The sequence below is a fragment of the Mustela nigripes genome, chromosome 2, assembly GCF_022355385.1.
Source record: "Mustela nigripes isolate SB6536 chromosome 2, MUSNIG.SB6536, whole genome shotgun sequence".
Taxonomy (NCBI): Eukaryota; Metazoa; Chordata; class Mammalia; order Carnivora; family Mustelidae; genus Mustela; species Mustela nigripes.
The window spans coordinates 158771229-158793331 of NC_081558.1; the positions used below are offsets into that span (position 1 = coordinate 158771229).

At 42.9% G+C, this 22103-nt stretch overlaps 1 protein-coding gene across 22 annotated transcripts in view; it reads left to right on the forward strand.

Moving 5' to 3' along the window:
- Nucleotides 1-18222, forward strand: part of ZBTB20 (zinc finger and BTB domain containing 20) — an 805287-nt gene extending 787065 nt beyond the window's left edge. For all 22 annotated transcript variants that reach the window (XM_059391916.1, XM_059391918.1, XM_059391915.1 and 19 more), the window contains 2 exons: nucleotides 763-2367; nucleotides 13691-18222. In XM_059391916.1, the coding sequence (XP_059247899.1) occupies nucleotides 763-2367; nucleotides 13691-14112 (2027 nt within the window). In that variant the 3' untranslated portion in view covers nucleotides 14113-18222. The remainder of the gene's footprint in view (nucleotides 1-762; nucleotides 2368-13690) is intronic.
- The last annotated feature ends 3881 nt before the right edge of the window (nucleotides 18223-22103 follow it).

The following is a 22103-nucleotide window of genomic DNA, read 5'->3' on the forward strand; positions in this document are numbered from 1 at the left end:
CACCAATTTAGAAAGTCCTCAAACAGATTGTGGGAGGTGACAAGAAGAGTGTGTAGATACAGAAAGCAGTGGGTGAGCGCCCTTTTATCTAGCAGGCTGTGTCCTAGAGTCTGTCCTGCAAGTGGAAAACATGGCGGCAGCTGTTTGGTGGATATCTTGGTCTTCACTGGATTTTCCAGGGGGTTTTCCATAACATGGTGTGGATTGAGAAATATACATTTAAAGTAATAAATAGGAAGGGAGTTTCTTTTTTTTAAATTATGAATATTGTTGCTATGAATAAAATCAGGAGTTTTGAAAAACTGGGGAAAATGTAAGCTTTTCTGAAGGAAAAAGACCTGTCTAAAGTAGAAAGAGAGCGTTCCATGAGAACCAGTCTTCCATTTGTTTCTCAGTTCTTACGTGCTGAAGCTGTAGGAAGAGCAGGCAAATGACCCATCTGTTTATTAGGCTGTCCTACTTCAACTGGCAACCCTGGCTGAAGCTCTAGGGCATTAATAGGGATTCAATACCCAAAATAGCTGGGATCTTGTTGGAGCCAAATCCAAGGCCTCATTCCCGTAGGCCATCATCCGCGCGCAGCCCAATCCTTGTGCAAAGCATGTCCACCTCACCACAGAGCCCGCGTGTGCCTGCAAGGTCGGGGGTGGGGGTGCTTCCAGGAGCCATGAGCGTGACCCATCTGAGACCTGGGTGTTAGGAATGCAGCCAGCTAGCTCTGACCCACACACCCTGTCTTGTGTCTGTCTTGCCACCGCGCAGGTGACATCAGTTGCAAGGGGATGACCGAGCGCATTCACAGCATCAACCTTCACAACTTCAGCAATTCCGTGCTCGAGACCCTCAACGAGCAGCGCAACCGTGGCCACTTCTGTGACGTGACGGTGCGCATCCACGGGAGCATGCTGCGCGCACACCGCTGCGTGCTGGCAGCCGGCAGCCCCTTCTTCCAGGACAAGCTGCTGCTGGGCTACAGCGACATCGAGATCCCATCCGTGGTGTCGGTGCAGTCGGTGCAAAAGCTCATTGACTTCATGTACAGCGGCGTGCTGCGCGTCTCGCAGTCGGAAGCCCTGCAGATCCTCACGGCCGCCAGCATCCTGCAGATCAAAACAGTCATCGATGAGTGCACGCGCATTGTGTCGCAGAACGTGGGCGATGTGTTCCCGGGGATCCAGGACTCGGGCCAGGACACGCCACGGGGCACTCCCGAGTCGGGCACATCGGGCCAGAGCAGCGACACCGAGTCGGGCTACCTGCAGAGCCATCCGCAGCACAGCGTGGACAGGATCTACTCGGCGCTGTACGCATGCTCCATGCAGAACGGCAGCGGGGAGCGCTCCTTCTACAGTGGTGCGGTGGTCAGCCACCATGAGACTGCGCTCGGCCTGCCCCGTGACCACCACATGGAGGACCCCAGCTGGATCACGCGCATCCACGAGCGCTCGCAGCAAATGGAGCGCTACCTGTCCACCACCCCCGAGACCACGCACTGCCGCAAGCAGCCCCGGCCAGTGCGCATCCAGACCCTGGTGGGCAACATCCACATTAAGCAGGAGATGGAGGACGATTACGACTACTATGGGCAGCAAAGGGTGCAGATCCTGGAGCGCAACGAGTCCGAGGAGTGCACGGAAGACACCGACCAGGCGGAGGGCACTGAGAGTGAGCCCAAGGGCGAAAGCTTCGACTCGGGCGTCAGTTCCTCCATCGGCACCGAGCCTGACTCGGTGGAGCAGCAGTTCGGGCCTGGCGTGGCGCGGGATGGCCAGGCCGAACCTGCGCAAGCCGAGCAAGCCACGGAAGCTCCCGCCGAGGGCGGCCCACAGCCGCACCAGCTAGAGACAGGTGCCTCCTCCCCGGAAAGATGCAACGAGGTGGAGATGGACAACACGGTCATCACTGTCAGCAACAGCTCCGACAAGAGCGTCCTGCAGCAGCCTTCCGTCAACACGTCTATCGGGCAGCCATTGCCAAGTACCCAGCTCTACTTACGCCAGACAGAAACCCTCACCAGCAACTTGAGGATGCCTCTGACCTTGACCAGCAACACACAGGTCATTGGCACAGCCGGCAACACCTACCTGCCGGCCCTCTTCACTACCCAGCCCGCGGGCAGTGGCCCCAAGCCTTTCCTCTTCAGCCTGCCACAGCCCCTGGCAGGCCAGCAGACCCAGTTTGTGACAGTGTCCCAGCCTGGCCTGTCGACCTTTACTGCACAGCTGCCAGCGCCACAGCCCTTGGCCCCATCTGCAGGCCACAGCACAGCCAGTGGGCAGGGCGAAAAAAAGCCTTATGAGTGCACTCTCTGCAACAAGACTTTCACCGCCAAACAGAACTACGTCAAGCACATGTTCGTACACACAGGTGAGTGTGCAGGCCCCTCTGGAGGCCTAGAAACAGGCCATGGGTGTGAGGGGGCTGTAGGAAAGGAGGGGCAGGACAGCAAGTGCGAGGGAAAGTTTGGAGTCATCCTTCAGATTTGAAGGAGACCCCACTGTCAGCCATCTTCTAGAAGTCCCAGCAGCACCCCCATTGTAGGCATGAAGCATCTGGCCACCAAAACACAAAAATCACAGAATCCCTGTGGAGAATGGCCAAATGCAGAAAAGTCTGACAGAATTGGCAGGCACAATATCCCTTACGCACATTGGACTTTGTAATACATTCTTTAATTCTAGGTGTTTAGAGCTAGAAATATCCTTCGACATTGTTCACTCCAGGCCCTTCATTTTATAGACTGAAGTCATAGAGGCAAAACAGGGTTGAGAGTTTCTGTCTGTAGCAAGTTCTGTATGAACCATCAGCTTAAAGAGGCCACAACAAGGCTGGTGCAAACTTAATCTGCATTTGTGGTCCCCGATATGGAGAAGTAATAGACTCACTCTATTTACTATTGCTTATTCTCTATTTTCAATATCTAGAGACCACAGTCTAGTCTGGGCAGTACCTTTTAAAAAGACACTAGACTGGGACATATTCAGAGGAGTATAATTAGGATGACGAAGGAATGCAAAGCCATGGCATATCATGGTTGAAGGTCGGAGGGCTGTTCAACCTGCAAAAAAGACAACTCAGGGCATCATATAACATCCAAGTATTTGAGCTTCAGGGGCAGCATAATGTAGTAAGGCTGGAGCTCTACAGGCTACATTGCTTAGGTCCGAAATCAGCCTTAGGCACTGTGGAACTTTGTCAGCTTGGGAAAATTGCTTAATCTTTCTACACTTGTTTCATTGTCTCTATAATGGGAATAACAGTAATATATCTTTCTCAGAGTGTCGTTTTCAGGATTAAGTGAATTAATAAATGAAACTCTTAAAACAATTCCTGGTGCATAATCAGCACTCTATAAATGGTAGCTAACATTAGCACTGTTCGCTTTATTTAAATGGTTGGGAGGAGAGAGACGTTAAATTTGTTCAGTTTAGCTTCAAAAGGTAGAACTGGACCAATGATTGGAAGCTATAAAGGAGAGTCTTTCAACTGAATAAAAGAAAAGGTTTGTAAACAGTCTTAGCTGCTCCAAGATGGGATAGACAGCCTCCAAAGGGACTGAGTTTCTATAGTTAGGAGTGTTCAAGGAGAGAATGGATGAGTTTTTCATAGTGATGTTGTAAAGGGGCCTCAATCAATAGGTGAGTAGTTGGGTGAGGTGGTGTTTCATCTCTGGACCCCATGACTCTAGAACTAAGATCTCCTGACCGCCCAGCTAGTGCCCTTTTTCAGCTCAGTAATGGGACAGGCAGAGGAGTGAGAACTTCACACGCGCTCTGCCATAGAAGTGACTACATATGTGGTATGATTTCACATAGATTCTCTCGCATCTGAAAATACCTACCCCAGTGATAGTCACTGTATTTGAAATTCCTATCATGAGTCCCTCTTCTGGTATACCTCTGGTTCCAGAACACCCCTATTAAGTGACAAATGAGTTGCCAGAGAAATTTACTTACTAGAATCAAAACACATGAAAATAAATTGGTTCCTCTGAGCAACCTTGTTTCTCAGATCAGCTAGCAGGAATCTAGGAGATAGGACATAAGGCACATAAATTTAAGTTCGGAAATAGAAGGGATGGAAAATAACAGACCCTGAGACAAGGTGCCCTACATGGAGGTGAACAGCTAAAGCAGAACGTTACTTAGAATGAACTTTGCCTTCTTCGCAGTCAACTCAAGTCAAAGCATTAAGTCCATCTGTGTATGTCTTTGTGTGAATCGGTTGATTCACAATCGGTTGACAGTTTTCACAACTCCACATCAACACAGTAACTCACTACTGAATTTAGGAAGAAAATCAAGCAGTAAGTCAGTGTTAATTTAGGGTAAATGTGACTGCACTTATAACCTGAGATCAATTAAGGGCAATTTTCTATGTGGTATAGGTATCATCATTACTTGGTAAATTGATCAAATGGTTGTATTTCTAGTTATGTGGCACTTTATGGTTTACAGAGTGCTGTCACATAGTCTGTCATTTCTTCTTCTGAATAGTTGTCATATAAACCATCAAATTAAAGGTTAGGGAGGAAAGAGAGATCATCTGTGAACGTGTCTTATTAGCTGAAGTTCACTTTGCTGGTCTTGGATCCATAAACATTTCTACTCCCCTCCCCCCCCCTCCCACCCTTGTGCATCTCTTCCAGTAGACCTAGTAGAAATAAAATTCACGTATTCTATTAGATCACATATTGAAATAAGCCTTAATTTTGCAACATAAAATTTTCAGTGCACTATCAAAAATTGTCTTTTGCTATACAAATACAGTCATCCAGTGGATTCACTAAAGGATTCTGTGGTTAACCCAAATAACTAGATTTGCCCATGAGAAAACCAGCAATGGGTTTGTACATTTAGACATCATGGATGCAAGAGCTACAAGTAAAGTCATTTTATAAATCTGAGTTATGCTTAAAGTGTAGGCCTTCAGATCTCTAGTAAAATATGAAGGTTTTGTATTGGTGTATATAACATGGCCACATTTGAGAACAATTAATAATACATAGATATCACTTGGACCCCTCATTTAAAAGAAGTGAAATTATTCCCATTTACTCTGAATTATTTGGCAGTGGCAGTTTGGAAGGGCCATCTGTCTATCAAGACTTTTGTCTAGCTGCAGGAGTCCCTAACCTAACAAAGTTAAAGAACAATTGGTCTAGATTTCTCCAAAGGCAAGACAGCCTGAACATGTGGAAGTGATTCAGGACCTGGATTCACTGCAGCAGCCTCCATTTCAAAACAAAGTTCTCTCCAATTTCTTAGGAAAATATTAAAAAACAAAAAAACAGAGCCTCCCAACTTCCCAAGAGCCCAGTGGAAATTATAAAAATCCAGAGCAAAAAGTCTAAATGTCGGTCTAAAAAAATTCTAGAATGTACTAGGGATACTTGGAAGAGTAGGGATGGCTTCAGTATTCTTAGCTACAATCTAATCTAAAAGAATCTTGCTAAGAAAGAGTAGCTGGACCTAAAAGGAAAGGTAAGCTAAAAGGAAAAGCTAAAAGGAAAGGGATCTGGGTTCTCTGCATTATGGCTATTATGCATGCTACCCGGATTTGCATTTCAGCTACTCCAACTTTCATATCAATAGTACTTCGATCCATAACTGCAGAGAATCTATTCTGAGACGTGGACTCCAAATAAAATTCTGTGGGGCTCTGTGTTAATGATCCACATATTCATTGAAAGGAAGTGTTTGAAACAAATAAATCATCTGTTGTATTGACTTTGGAGCTAAGCTCCATAGTAGAGAACCAGAAAGCCCTTAGCTCTAAAGCACATTCCATAATGATAACACTGAAACTTGGAGTGGGGACATAAGTGAAATACAATTATACCAGAATTCGATTATTTGGGTTCAGTTTTGGTCCCTTTAATTGGCTGTGTGGCCTTAAACAAGTCACTTAGTTTTAAAACCCTCAGTTCCTTTGTGTTTATAATGGAAATAATAATTGTCCTGCCTTTTGAGTAGCTGTAAAGGTATGGTGTATTTAAGAGCTTTCAAAAAATGTAGAGTACTAGTTAATGTCTAAAAAAACCCATCGTCATTAGTACCTGAGCCCCCTCCATCCAAGAGACATTGACTTTCTTTGCTGTATCTCATATCTCTGAATAATAAGCTCTTGACAGATTTCCTTCTTCAATGGAATTCAAACATTGAATCCACATAATACTTCCTGGGTTTCCCCTGAACTTCCTTAGTAACATCAGCATTTTTTTCCACTTCTTAATGACTTTTTTAAGAGTGAAAAAAAATCCCTCACCTGACCACTCTGTCTACTCCCAAACAAGCCATAGTGGTACTCCACTTCTCCTAGGAGTGTCTCAAGTTCACTTTAGTACAGCTTCATGAAAGTTGTAAGGTACGAAACCCAGAGTAAAGGACATATTTGAAAATAAGAGAATCAGGGCACAGTGGGTGGCTCAATAGGTTAAGCGTCTGTCTTCGACTCAGGTCATGATCCCAGGGTTCTGGGATAGAGTCCCCCATAGGGCTGGCTCCCTGTTCAGTGGGGAGTCTGCTTCTCCCTCTGCCCCTCCCCCTTCTCTTGCACGCTCGCTCTCGCATGCTCTCTCTCTCTCTGTCTAATAAATAAAGTCTTAAAAAAATAATTAAAAGAGAATCAGAGAAAACCAGATAACACAAAACCATCCTGTCATGGAACCAAGCAGGCTCCTCTATGTCCCCTCCCCTCAAGAGGAAAAACAAAAGTCAAAGGAATGGGAACAGAAGGGAAAGACAGAGGACAGAGAAGGACAAGCTTTGGAGTCAATGTCGATACAAAAGGCAATAGGGAAAATTCAAAGATAACCCTGAAGCAGTGGTTCTCATGGCGTGATCCCCATACAGCAGTACCAATTGTCAGGTCCATCCAGACCTGAATCAGAAACACTGAGGGAGCCCAGCAATCTGTTGTTTCAGTGAGCCCTGATTCGCAGTATGTTGGGATTCATTTTCCTAGAAGGCTATAGGCCATGACGAGGATGGCGTCAGGTAGCTTTGGTTACATAACATTGTTCTAGAAAATTCCACTCGTAAGAACCTATGCATTTGGAAAAAGAAAACCAGTTGAAATAACAGCTTGATTTTATTGTGGATAAATTATAACATGGAGGCAAATACCTCATGAACAAGAGGTGAGTTAAGTCTCTCAAACTGTACAAGGACCACAGCAAATGTTCGCCTGCTGGCACTTTAAAGTACTGACATGTATTACCATTATGTGGTTGTCTCTACACCTTCCCATTATAATGTGAACTCTGTGATCCAGAAATAAGTGATAGGTAGGTAGATAGATCAGTTGATCTTATTCTTCAATATACCTAACATAATACCTTACATAATAAACATTCAATAAATATTTGATAAACGAATGAATCAAATAACCAGGCTGGCATTGGAGGATTTATATGCCACTAGGTATAGGCTGCCCAAGTTTAACAAACAAAAATACAGGAGGTCCAGTCAAATTTGAATTTTGGATAAACAACAAGTGTATTTTTAGCCTAAGTATGTCCCATGCAGTATTTGTGGGATGCTTAAACTAAAATATTATTCATTATTTTTCTGAAAGATTTAACTGGGTATTGTGTGTTTTATCTCACAGTATTATCCAGGTAGAACTCTCTTTTAAGACCCAATCTTAGGACTTTCTGATTTAAAATCTGCATATGGGGGTCCCTAAGTGACTCAGTTGGTTAAGCATCTGACTCTTGATCTCAGCTCAGGTCTTGATCTCAGGGTCATAAGTTCAAGTTCCACACTGGGCATGGAGCCTACCTAAAAAGCAAACAAAAAAAAATTAAAAATAAGTAAATAAATGAATAAATAAATAAAATCTATATATGAATACAGGGTAGCATATGTAGTTGCTTAACAAATACTTTTTGAGTAGGTGAATGAATGTTCAGAAATGTGGGCATGCTTTCCAGGCAATTTAATTCATGGGACTTACACATAAATGCATTATTTTCTAGCAAGACTTTAATTTCCCTTTTTTCTTTTTTTATTTTCTAGAGAATTTATTGTATTTGCATTTCTACTTGTCTTTTCTTCACTAACAATGGTAGATGTTTGGGCTTTTTCTGAATTGTACTATCAATAGCCCATTTATTGGTGACTGGTTTTGGTCCATTAGTGTTCTCTGCATAGATGATAATTTTGTCTATAACTTTGACAAGCTCAGCTATTTCAACCATGAATTTGATATAAAAAGATATAGGAAGAGCAGTAACATAACAATGTAAGAAATAGTGTAAAAATACTAGGATCAAGACAATAATGTGATAGTCTTCACCCAAAATTTGGGCTATTACTTATATCAAGCCAGTGGAGCACTGAACAAGTATATGATTTGGTATGAAAACCTCAGTTTTATCACTCTCAGAGTGACCTTAAATAAGTTTTACAGTTAACCTGAGCCTTAATGTTTTTGCTACAAAATATATAGATCTTAATACTTTATGTGCTCTAAGAATCAAATAACATTATTTCTGTGGAAGCACTTAACCCATAAATACTGTAAAATCATCAAAGGCATTTAAGAACATGTATATTATAGTTACAACACCAAAAATCTTGCAGAATAATCCAGAGATCAGGAAATCCTTAACAGGAGGAGGAGGGGATCATCTGGCTAGGCTAGTTATCCTCTCATCTGTTACTGACTTGTTGGATGACCTCTCTATTGGAGAGACCATCTTCTGGGGACATCAATGTCTCACAGAGGTATAAGAAAAGTTAAGTAATGTTGATGAAGTTTCCTGAGATCTTCGAAGTTCTGCCTCACACAAAAATATGTTAGTTGTCCCTGAAGCCACAGATGTTTTGTAAATGCAGCCTGTCCCCCAGTAGGCAGTCCCTCCCCCCAGTCAGCCTCACAGTCCATGCTGGTCACCAGGATTGCACCCTCAGGACTGGAGGAAGGCTGGCAGGCAGTCCCCCAGTCTTATCTCAGGGGTGTAGGCCTCTCTTCAACTGCACCTCTCTGGTAGAGAGCAGACTCTTCAGTCGGTGAAAGCTCTGAGTGACTGTCTGAGCGCCCTTCCATTCTTGCTGCTGAACCTTTCCCATTTTCTGGTCCCACCTTGGTGTTCTCCATCCAGGCACTCCTTCTGCTTTCTTCGCCAGAGACCACCTTCCCCTGTCCATACTCTCCTCTTCCTTCCCTGCCATCTGTCCTCTTTCCAAACTCCCCGTCTTAGTTTTCTGGTCCCTCAGCAGACTCATCTGAAGAGGAGGGTGTTGTGCTTAGAGCAGATGATGGAGAGGCCAAGAGGATGGGAGAGACGGGTGGGCACATCGCTTCCGAAAAACATCCCAGTAACAGCATTCATTGTTCTTTCTGCAAGCCAGGAGAAGCCTGGTTAGAATGAGAAAGAATCAGAGGAATAAACGGGTTCTTGCTCAGCCCCCACTACAGAAGCGACTATTTAGAATTGGGGTGTCTCGGCCCAGTCGCGTATCTTTTACTTGAACTTTGGGCAGATCCTCTGTATCTGTGAACCTGACAGGATGTCTCTTCCTTTTTTTCTTCCTCACTTGTCAGTCTTGGTAGAGTGTCAGTGCTGGTCCACAAGAAGGAGTTTAAAAGAGGCTCTTTGGAGAACAGGCATCAAAAACTGGAGAAAAGTATATGTGTTTGCCACTCCCCCCATACCACTGGAATCGTAAAGGACACTGCCACCCCCTCGGTTTCTCCCCTTGCTGTGTGGTTTCTTGGGCTCCAGAACTCAGTTGTCACCTGCTCAGAACCCCTCTGTCAAAGCTACTTACTGACGTTTTATTCATGGTATCACTTCTTTGATTAGCATATGTAATTGAGAGCAGACAGTACCCTTAACTCTGAATCCTATAGCTGCAATATAATCACTTGCTTTATTGATAAGCTGAAAGTTTTGTGTTTTTTTTTTTTTTTTTTTTAATCCTGGGTTGGCCTCCCCCATGTAATGCAAGTTATTGCTCAACTGATTTCATTTATCATCAGTTCCTTTCTACTGAAAGGAACGGTTGATTTTTTTTTTCCCTTCAAATGATCACATATTCTGTGTAAGTGCTTTATCTTTTTAATTTTCAAAATGCCCTCACAAGTCAGGTACTTCTGTATTATTCTCAAGTTACAGATAAGGAAACTGAGGCTTATAGAGGTTAAGTAACATACCCAAGCCACTCAGCCAAGGAAATGGAATTCATATCTTACTCCCATATCTGTATAGCCCAAAACGGAGCAGTTTAAAGTGAAGGGGCTTATATGAGCTTCTCCATTCCCTTATGTTATAATTCTCGTATCTGCTTTGGACTCTGTGTCTCTTCCTAACGCATCCAAGGACTTGCTATTCCTGGCCAGAGGCTCAGACCTGAAAAGCCATCTACTCCCAATCATCTTAACTCTTCATTTCTCCACATTGAAAGCAACACTTAGCAAACCTCCTCTGTCTCATGTATAATGTTGAAAGCCTTCTTAGGGTCCCTATAAGCAATATGCAGGAAAAGAACAAGGAAGAAAAACACTAACATTTCTACTGAGGGATACTGTTTCAAATCCGCACACATATAGAAATGAAAGCTGTGGCTGCCTGATTAATCTGAAAATAAGCCCCATTTAGTAAGACAGTTCTTGAAATACCAATGTTCTACCAACACAGCACCTTAATAATTATAGAGAGCGTTTTCCTTTAAGGAGCTCCCAAGTGCTTTGCAAACATTTTTCCTCATTAACTATCATACCATTTTCTGTGGCAGGGAACGGAACAGGGTATTTTGTCCTATTTAAAATGTGGGACTGCTAATGCAGTGAGTGATGGAAGCAGTCTGCCCTCAGGTCATGTGCTGACAAGGCGTAGACTAGGGTCCTCAGGGGTTGTGGGTCAGGATGGGCAGAAGGCCACTAAGTCTGCAAAGGGCTACGGCAAGGGCTTGGTCCAGCTCCTCACTTTCAGAAGGGGAAATGGACCCAGGGAGACTTAGAAAAGCCCAGGGTCACACAGATAATTAGCAGCTGAACCAATACTACGTGCGTGCAAACAACATACAGATGTATGCTACGAAGGGAAAGATAACTACTGTGAAGAATCAATTTATAGTCAGTTTAGAAGGTTGTGAAAGCAAAAAGCCTTCAGAGTGACCTTGCCTGAGGAAAAACACACTGTAAGAAGGTGAACGTTTTCAAGCAGCGAGAGCATTTTAACATAAAGTTTCAACTTTCTAGCAGCCAAAATAGCATCTGGAACTTAAGAAGGCAAGTTGCCCATTAAAGGTGACAGGTGAAATACATTTTAAAAGATAGTTGACCAGCCCACTGTAGCCTCTATAAAGTGTACTCAAGGCCCATGGACGGCAAAGACCAGCCCGAGTTCAAGCATGCTTACAGCTGTTCCAACTCAAAATAACTTGCATGACTGTCTCTCTCGGGGAATCTCTCATTTCCAAAGAATGTATCTACATAAACACCATGCATAGCCTAAATGCATCATTTGGGAATGAGGCTTCCCCAGATTCGCCCATTTGCCCAAAAGTGAACTCCTCTTCTTTTTTTTTTTTTTTTTAAAAATTTTATTTATTTTATTTGACAGAGAGAGAGATCACAAGTAGGCAGAGAGGCAAGCAGAGACAGAGGGGGAAGCAGGCTCCCTGCTGAGCAGAGAGCCCGATGCGGGGCTCAATCCCAGGACCCTGAGATCATGGTCTGAGCCGAAGGCAGCGGCTTAATCCACTGAGCCACCCAGGCACCCCATGAATTCCTCTTCGAACCTGTGATCCTACTGACCATACTGTCCCATCAGTGAGAATGAAAGGAAAGAAATCAGAAGAGAGTCTAGAGGAGAGGGAGCTAAGCCAAACACATTTGTGAGTAACTAAGGGAAAGAGAGTTCAAAGACCAATGACCTTGGTTAAGAAATTTGTGGAGGGAATTCCTGAACAAAACAGCCATTTCTTACCATCCCGCCCTTCAAAACATATCCTTAAGTTTACAAACACAGTGAAAAAGGTTTCTGATGAGATAAAGTTTCACAAAACAGATTCTGAGCATTGAGTGCAAACACTGGGCCTGACCCAGACGGAGCACCGAATGCATGCTGATTGTTTTCCTTGCCGTTATTACTGTGACACCTCAGACCTCTTCTGCTTCATAATGGGAAAAATGGAAACCCAGTCAAGGCCCATATTTTAATTGGAAGTTAACTCCGTTTTAAGAAATAGATTTCCTACCCCGATACACAGTCCAGATGTTGAATAACAATAACCCTAGAGAGTTTCAAAGGCTTTGAGCTTTACACTGGGTTGTGGAAGAGTACAGAAAAGGACTTTCTTCTCCAAGGTGGGTGCCTCCACTAGGCAATCAGTAATGAGGTGGGACAGAAGGAAACACCCTAATGCATTTCATCTCACCTGTCAAGGGCAAAGCTGAGAACTAACAACACCAACAAAATCAAGGCTCTGTTTATCCGAAGGGTTGTCACAAGCCCATGGACATTACTTATAGAGGAATATTTCATGTGGTCAGTTGGTAACAATATTTTTATTTACCTTAGTCTCTTTCACAAGCTTGAATGTTTGGTTTCTAAGCCAACAGCAAACCAAAGCAGTAAACTGAGGAGAAAGAAGAGTTTCAGCCAACAGACTGAGAACAAAGAAAGAGAAAGCTATTTTTTATATTGACCCAAGAGTTCAAAAATGCGTATGGAACCATTTAATTGGGGTTGGGGGGTGGAGAGGATAGTTTTATAATAAGAATACCATGCAAGTATTCCCACACCACCCTTGGTGGTCTGCAAAGTGATTTCATATGGATTTATGTCAACACCAGCACAGTGAGGTAAGAAGGACCGTATACCTCAGAGGCATCTGGAGATCTGTCAGAGTTCCGTGCCGAGGGTCGGAGCCCAGATTTGAACAGGACCATTTGACTCTGAGATCATTGTGTTGTCCACCACCTAGTCAACCTCCACACCAGACAAGGCCAATCCGCAGCTCAGGGCACTCAAGACAGAATAGCCAATTATCTCTAATGTTACATTTCAGGAAGATTTCTGTCAAAAATAAATAAAATTGAAAGCGTAGCTCTTCAGAGCAACTTGCTCCTAAGTTGGCCAGTATTTTCCAGACCTATCACGGCAAAGTGCCTTTACTAGATAGAATCCTGGAAATAGAAACCATCCCCAAAGAGCCAGGCTATGTAACCACCATCCTTAGTTTCTAAAGATTCTAAGGAACCCGAAAGATCCTTCCTCTCCCTGATTTCTTACATGGGTTTGATAAAATTAATGGGAAATGCAGGGTTAAATCCACACATGAGTGACGACAGGGAAAAGGAACCCCTAAATGTAGCCCTCCCTTTTCTCCACAGAATGACCTTTGAATACCTGTGGTGGGGAGTGTCTTGTAGCTTTCCAGGAGAGCCATTTTCTGGCATGGGGAGGTGGAAGATTAGCTTGTTCCGGCATCACCCAAAAACAAGGTTTCTCAGAACAGGAGAGGCCAGGAAGGACTGAATCTTTCCAGTAGAGGGTGAACCAACCAGATTTTTTTTTTTTTTAATTTTTCTGTTTGTGTGCGTGTGTGTGTGTGCATGTGTTTTGTTTTTTGTTTTTGTTTTTATTTTTTTCGTCTTGTTTCCCTGTCTCTCATTCTCCCTCCCTGGCTGTGTCCCGCTCTGTTCCGCTTGCTGTCTCTTCCCCCACCGACAGGTGAGAAGCCCCACCAATGCAGCATCTGTTGGCGCTCCTTCTCCTTAAAAGATTACCTTATCAAGCACATGGTGACACACACGGGAGTGAGGGCGTACCAGTGTAGCATCTGCAACAAGCGCTTCACCCAGAAGAGCTCTCTCAACGTGCACATGCGCCTCCACCGCGGGGAGAAGTCCTACGAGTGCTACATCTGCAAAAAGAAGTTCTCCCACAAGACCCTGCTGGAGCGGCACGTGGCCCTGCACAGTGCCAGCAACGGGACCCCTCCCGCGGGGACACCGCCCGGCGCCCGCGCTGGCCCCCCGGGGGTGGTGGCCTGCACGGAGGGGACCACTTACGTCTGCTCCGTCTGTCCCGCCAAGTTTGACCAAATCGAGCAGTTCAACGACCACATGAGGATGCACGTGTCCGACGGATAAGTAGTACCTTTCTCTCTTTCTTACGAACAAAACGACAGAAAAGAAACAAAAAAAAAGCTATGGCACTAGAATTTAAGAAATGTTTTGGTTTCGTTTTTACTTTCTGTTTTTGTTTTTGTTTCGTTTCATTTTGTACTACATGAAGAACTGTTTTTGCCTGCTGGTACATTACATTTCCGGAGGCTCGGGTGAATGAGAGTTTTCCCAGCCTCCCTCGGATGGTGGCCTTAAGGCCTGGTAGTGCTTCAGGAGGTCCACTGGTTGGATCTCTCGCTACTGGCCTCTAAATACAACCCTTCTTTACAAAAAAAAAAACAAAACAAAAAACAGAAAACAAAAAAAAAAAAAAAAACAAAAACAAAAAAAATCTTTAAAAAAAAGTAAAAAAAAAATTTTTTTTTTCACTTGTGAAGAGCACTACAAAAATATATAACAAAATCTAAAAGGCCTACTGTCTTTAAGTACACCGCTTGCAGTGTTTCAGTGGACATTTTCGCAATTCTGGCCGCTTGGACTTCACAGTAACCAGTTAAAACTGTGGAATATCCCTTCTGGTTGAAAACCCAGAGGAAAGGCCCTGCTGTTTTCCACCTACCACATTGTCTGATTTCATAAAAGGGCTGGGGGGTGGGGGGGCTGGGAAGGGCAGTGGGTCCGGTGGTGTGGGGAAGGCAAGTGGCAGGCTTCTCCCCCAGATGCTGCCCGCACCCACGCACCCCGGCCCACCTCCTTCCTGTCCCCCCTTTCGGCAGAAGCCAGGAAGACTTGGACAAGCATCAAGCAACAGTGGCTATCGTATTTATTCAGTGTCTTCGCTGAGCCACAGCCTCAGCACAATCAAGAGGGACTTTCATGAAAGGCAGGAATGCAGATAAAACAAAGATATCAGAGGTTTGCACCTATGTTTCTAGGTACAAGAGAAGGATTATTTCCCACAATCTTTGCAAAAAACAAAAACAAAAAAAAAGTGTCAGGATATATTCTTGTGGAAGAGAAAAAGAAAGAGAAATGGAGGGTGGGGGGGATAATAAAAAGTTCTTGAGGCTTTTTTAATTCAAATTTTATAGAGGGGCAAAAGTGACGTTTACCAGATAGAATGCTGATTTTTTTAATATATTTACAACAGTATTTGTGTAAAAAAAAAACAAAAAAAAGCGAGATTGTTAAAAGTAATTTTCTTTTTCGTTTTGGTTTTGCATACACTGCCACCAATCCCTTCTCTTTTATTTTATTTCACACACATATATATATTTTTTGGTAAGTCAAGACTGTTAAGGTTAGCGATACTGCTTCCAGATAGAAAGAATCAAAGGCAATTAAAGTTATATTTGAAAGAGAGGAAGGATATTTTCTTCATATTTTTTTTAATTTTTTCTTAATTTTTATTATTTTAAGTATTGCCTGGGTTGATGAGGGCCCCTGTGGCCAGCCCATCCCTGCTGTAATTTGAACTGCTGCTTTGTATTTTGATATGTAGTTCTTTGACTTTTAGCAAGCTTAAGTTGCTCCACTGACTTTTTTTTTTTTTCAACTGATCCATCTAGAATTCTGTTCTTTTTCATGGGAAGACTTTATCTTTCAGAAACAGATTTCTTGCTTCTCTAAAAGTTCATTGAGGTCTTATGATTCTAGACTTTCCCTTGACTTTACTTCTTTTCTTGAATGAAACACTAGTAGTCTAGAGGTCGTGACAAATGCGTTTTCCTTTCGTGGGCAGCCAGGAGGAGGAGCTCATGCCTCCTCACAGCTGCAGAGAGCAGAAGCCTGGTATAGATCAGGATGCCTTGATGCCAAAATTGCTTTCTTCCTTCCAAATACCACCTTCTGACTACTGCCACCATGGTGAGAGGGCTAAGTAAGATGATCCTCCTTTAGGGGGTATATTAACCCTTGCTTTCTGGAAAGGTTTTAAGGAAATTAACAAAAATTTCTCAGATACCAACATCCATCATTCAGAAGACCACCAGTTCATTGCATCATCCTAGATGCCACTCTCTCTTCCTAGTTGGGATTTCTCTCCTCGGTCCTGAGCAAAGTATTGTAACAGGGATTTTTCCATTCTAGACAGTGTTCAGAAGGGACTGCAACTCAAATATGAGAATTCTTAAACCTAACAAAAACTCCAAAGGTGATTTTATTGCTGGGCATGGTTTAATACTCTTAAGAGGGAAAAGGAAACCTTTAAACAAAGCAGAAACACCAAACTGTAATTTTAAAAAAGAAGCAAAGACAGAATTTTAATTTCAAAATTGCTGTGCATTTTAATTTTTCTGTCAGCAACTTATTTGCAAAAACTGTACAACAAATGAGAAATCTTCCAAGGAAAGCAACTCGATAGTGACTAAATTGGTTTTACTCCTATATTTTAGATATTAGTTAACTTGGATCTTTTCCACAAGTTCTTGGTGATGTTTGGTAGGGTTAGTGCAACTAGAGTGCATGTGGGTTTTATCTGGTCCTCTGATCCTTAAATCAGTAATTCTTTTGCCAGCAGTTTAACGTAAACTTGGATAGTTAACTGATTATTGGGTATCGCTCATTGTGATTTCTAAGAGGAGTCCTATCAAGAACTATGTGTCCAAAATTGACCTGTTTTAAAAGTTAGTGGGAACCAGCTTCAAAATTAAGTCCATTTTTCTCTTGCTAATTCTGCTTTTTAAAATAGCAGAGTTGTTAGGACTTTACTATTTCCACTTACTACCAACAGAGGGAGCACTAGTTAATTAACCATGTCTTGGGGCTGTTTTGGTACCTTGAAAGACAAGTCATTCCACCCATGATATAAAAAAGAAAAAATTGACATTAAGGAAAAAAGTTGTTTAATCTAGAGGAAAAATGGCATAAAATCCTTCAGCGTATATTACAAATGAAGAAGGCCAAAAGCCACTTTAAAATATTTTCGAATTTTTGACGGTAGCTGATTTAAGATCGTGTCCTTATCCCAGCCTTCACAAAGTAAGGCAGAATTTACAGTACCTCTAGAAAAGCTGATCTTGGGTGCCATTTTGGGCCGAATTTTGGTATCTGCTTCTCAAATCAGAGGAAGACCCATTTGCCTTAATGTTGATGTGCCACGTGAAAAGTGAAGCAATTGGGTTAAAATCAAATCCACATTTTGTTATAGAACATATAGAGGAAAAAATTCCAGTTGGGTTTGAAACACTAATATTCATCCTTTCCCTTCAAATGAAGTATCTCTTTTTTAAAAATGTTGGAGAACTCCCAGAGAATTCTTGGTGAGGTGATGCAATCATTATAAGCACATGGATTCTCCAGGTTTGCATAGCAGTAGACTTTGTCTTACCGTATGTCTATTCCTTTCAAATATTCATAGTCTAAAATAGTTGATAGACTTGTTCTCTGGGGAGAGGGAGCAGTTAGACTGCAGTGAAAGGTCTAATCTAGGGGGGAGCAGTGAACTTGCTGTGGGGTCATTACTGTATTTCTGACCTCCTGAAAGGGTGACTTTCCCAACTGATATAAACCAGACTAGACCTATTTCAGAAGGATAGAGATGCTTTTAGATTGCCAATCCTTACTTTTAAATTCAATAATTACCAACATTTTAGGAAATGGGGAAACATATTTTGCTTCAAGAATAGAGGATGAACATGAATCCTTTTATTTTTTAGTTTCAAATCCAACAATCTTCTTACATTTAGAACTTCATGCTAGGATGCTATGAGTGCTAAAAAAAATTTTTTTTTCAGTAGTCAGGGGTAAAAATAGATAAAATGGAAGCAAATGTTCCAGATTTAAGACCTCTTAAGATGAATACAGGGAACAAGAACTGGTTTGGAAAAGAACCTTTTTTTTTTTTTTTAGTAATTTATGATTTAAAAGTAGGTTAGCTGAACAAGGGAAAGGAAAAAAAGTCAAAGGGGAATATTTATGTCAACTCATTTAGATACAGTTTATGAAAAATAAAATTTCCCAGCTCTGAAAACATTGGTAGCATCTTAGCGTGGTAGGCAACTTTCCCCCTATTACTACAATAAATGCCAATATTTGTACCAAAAAAAAAAAAAAAAACCCAAGTGGCAAAATATGGCCCCCAAAAAGGAAAGAATTGGAACGGATGGATCTAATATAAATCTACATGTGAGAAAAGGTTAAGAAATAAGCCAGGAAAAAATAGTTTGAAATGGAAGTCTCAATATCAAAATGGCTTTTACTATATATTTTAATTGAGTTGTAAACTTTAGCTCCTAATAATAGTTAATAGACTTTTTCCTGCCCAAACTCCTAACTCTCTGAAACTGTCTGTGCCGTGAGTAGGTGTGACAGATAACTTCCTTCTCGTATTCCAGCTCTGGCGTATTCCTTCTTCATAGGCATCTTGGAGGTCACAGTAGCTCCCAGGCTTAGAAGAAAAGACTTGGATTTGCTTTGTTGGAAAGTCATGGGTTTTATTTTGTATCATCCCAATATTCTTTAAGGACCAAGAAAACCCTTTGGAACCCATGAACAGTTAGAATTTGTGCAGTCTGATAGGAGAAGAAGAAAGATTTCCTTTGGCTATGTGTGTTTCAAGTAAGTCCTAATGCTTTGACCTACATGGACCTCCATCATACAAGCATACCAACAGTGTGTACCCAGACCTTACATACCCCAAATCTGTTTTCCCTCAGCAGTTCCCTCAAATGAGGCGTGCTCCTTATAAAATCCCTCAGGTCCCCAACAGAACAGAATAAAGGTTCATGTTGCTTCCTAGATGTGCTTCCTCCATAATGCGCCCAACACGTGTTGCCTTTAGGAAAGGGAGCAGTGAGCTAGATCTGGGCAGGATTCATACTCAACATGTCCATTCAGGAGCTTTCCTCCGTTGTTATGGAAGATGTTACTTAATTAGCTGAGGCTGGGAGAAGAGGGTATGTGATTCTGCAGAGAAGGTATCAGATAACCAAATCAGGTCTGCCTCTGCTATGCAAAAAGAAACAAAACGGAAGGTACAATGTAAGAGCAGACACAACCTGAGATGCCCTTGGGCTTTGGGAGAAGGGAGGGTGCCCTTTCTGCTGCGACCTGACTCTTAAAAGAAATCTCCTGAAAGAATTCTTTAATTTAGTAATGAGTTGAAGTCCAGGGTAATGGAAGCCGTGGGGAAGAGAACAAAAGGACTGCAAAGTGTATTCAGCACCCAATAATGCGAAACCAAAAAACATCCAATCGCAACACTAGGAACTTTGGCAAGAAGTATTTAGAGAAATCTCTGGGCTTTCCATGGGTAGTGGGGTCGACAGACTTTCTTTTGAGTGATTTCTGGCTCTGAGAAACCTCTTTACTCACTAGAAAAGAACTTTCTTTAAATGGCCAATTTTATCCCCCAGAAAAAGAAATTAAAAAAAATAAAATAAAATAAAAATAGGACACTAAAGACAGAACCATGTGACCTGGTAACAAACAAAAGGAAGGGCGCACTAGAATTTCAATAGACTCCCTAATTCCATAGAAAAGGCAAGGCAACCCAAAGCCTCTCCATCTGCAGTGGCTTGAAGAAAGTGCTTGTGCTGACCCAGCCACCCCGAGGCTTTCTGAGGCTCCATATAACTTCCCCGTTGGGATGTCAGCAGCCCCTTTCTCTTCGTGTTGACATGAATTAAAGGACTGTTCTCTTGGGTGCCCAGGAAATAGATTGCATGGGGCCAACATTCAAAAGCTATCTCTACCCTGGTGCCCAGGCAGCATATGGTGACAGAAAAGGGACACAGAAGAGCTCTTGCTCTCGAGTGAGAATATTCTCACTATCACCAAGGGCTCTGTGTATGGGGTTGCCATTTCTAAGACCGCTTGCACCTCCACGAGAGGAAAAGCTGTGGTGACTGTGTTCATATTAACACAAAACGTGGAAGTGACTAACCCAAAGCATCATTTCTAGCACTAGGGACTAAGGTGATTAGCCTAACCAAAACTCCCCAAAGATTTTTCTGAGTCTCCGAATACATTTTTCCCCCCTGGAACACTGAATCCACAATGGTCAGCAGTGTACAGTGACAGCTCCCAGAAAACGGTTTGGAACGCCAGGGTTTGTTTTCAGTTCTTTTTAGGATGAAGAAGTAGGGGATAAGGGCTGCATAGCATGGGTTCTTTTTCAGAACTATGTAATTCACTGAAAAAGCAGTAAAAATATGCCCGGGTTGAAACAACCAACTGCAACGCCTGGATTCCAGTGGTTCCTCAGACCCAGCCTACGGCTCCATAAACTGAATCCCTTCAGACTAAAATCTCATCTGAAGTGACCTCAGTTGAGAGATTTTCACCAGAAGCTACTTAGAGTGAAGAATTATTGCCTTAAGTCAGAAAGCCCAGGGAAGAGAGGTTGGAAGGATGTGAAAACACAGACATTTCTTGTTTTTAATGGCTGCATCGTCCTCAAAACGAGCCCTCTTCATGAGTGAAGATGATGGAAACAGTGGCTTTGCAGAGACGCATTGCACTTGTCTGGAACGGACAGTTCTCAGGAAGTGGTTGCCCCTTTTTCATAGCCTACTGCAGTGACAGAGATCTGGGCTGCGTGTAAAATAGGCATCAAATTAGTCAAAGGGTAAATCCCATAAGACATGATCACAGGTGCCTGGAATGTCAGTTTTCATCATTTCCTTCAGAGGGAGAACAGTCTCTACAAAAAGCTTTCTTTCCCTATACACTATGTATTTCTAAACTCACTTTTCTACAGTTTTCCTGAGAATCTGTTTTATCTGGTGGTTCTTTGTTTAAATGCAAACTCACAACTTTCAAATTTTCAAGGAAGGAGCACAATCTGCAGATCATAGAGGAAATCTAGCCACATTTATGGGAGTCCTGACTTTTGAGATCCCTAATTAGGGTATAAAAAGTCCCTACTAGCCCTCTTTCAAATTCAGGGCTTCCTTTGGTTCAGATGCCTCCATGAGATTCTGATACACCTAAAATAGAAAAAGAAAAAAAAAAATTAACCCCATCTGAGACATCTGTTCCTACTATTGTTAAAACAGAAGGTTGTTATTGCCCAGCAAAATCATTGTAATTTATATGTAGATTCCAGTAATGAAGAGGACTTAACCCAGCTAATATGTCACAGCTGCTGTCCAAAATGTCCATAAATGAGTACACATTCTGCATGTACACACGCAGTGTGTCTGAGACGCTCTCAGTACAGAGCTGTTCCACGTTCATATTCCCCAGTGACAAGATAGCTTCTGGAACTTCTTTCTAGCTAGTCCAAGGTCTCACATATGTCCTATCTGCTTCTGCTCTGTTGCCTTAATTGGGTGCATCAGTGCCGTCTGCTGTGAGGAAGTTCTAGGGCATTCTGAAAGAGCTCAACCATCAGTCATTTCTGTGTATGTGCTTCATGAGAAACTTGAATATGCTCTGTGCAGGAGAGTGCACGTGACGAACTCTGCACTTCCACTGGATTGACTGGCATGTGTGTGTATGTGTGTGTTTGCATGTGGACGTGTAGTCTGGAAGTGTGTGCACCCCTCAAAGGAAGCACACACAGGCGTGTGTCCCTGCATAGATGGAGTTGCCTCTTCCTACTGTTGTGCTCAAGACTTGTGGCTCCCTTCCCAGGAAGCAGTCACCTGCCCACTCTGTTGCTTTTCGTAGCGTTTCAGAGTTGGGAGAAACAAAGGCAGCTTGTTGGAGCCACAGCAATCCTACAGTGACAGGCTGTTTTCCTCCAGAAGAAGGTAGAACAGAAGAAGTGGAGAGCAGACGGAGGGAGCAGCAGTCTGGGGCACCTCTCCGGGTCTTCTGGGGAGAGGGAGCACCAAGGCCAGGGAGGCAACTTTGATCTGCGCCAGTCCATGGCTGGAAGGTCCCCATTGCTCTCCTCTGTGCAGCCCAGGGTGGGCCCACAAACACCTGCTCAGCTGCCCGTTTCACTCCCAAACTAAAGCTTCCTGACCCTGCCTGGAACTGCAGGACATCATCATCATTCCGAACTGTATCTCCTGAAACCAACGTGGCCTTTGCCCAAGTCTTTCCAGGAGTGGGTTGTTTACCAG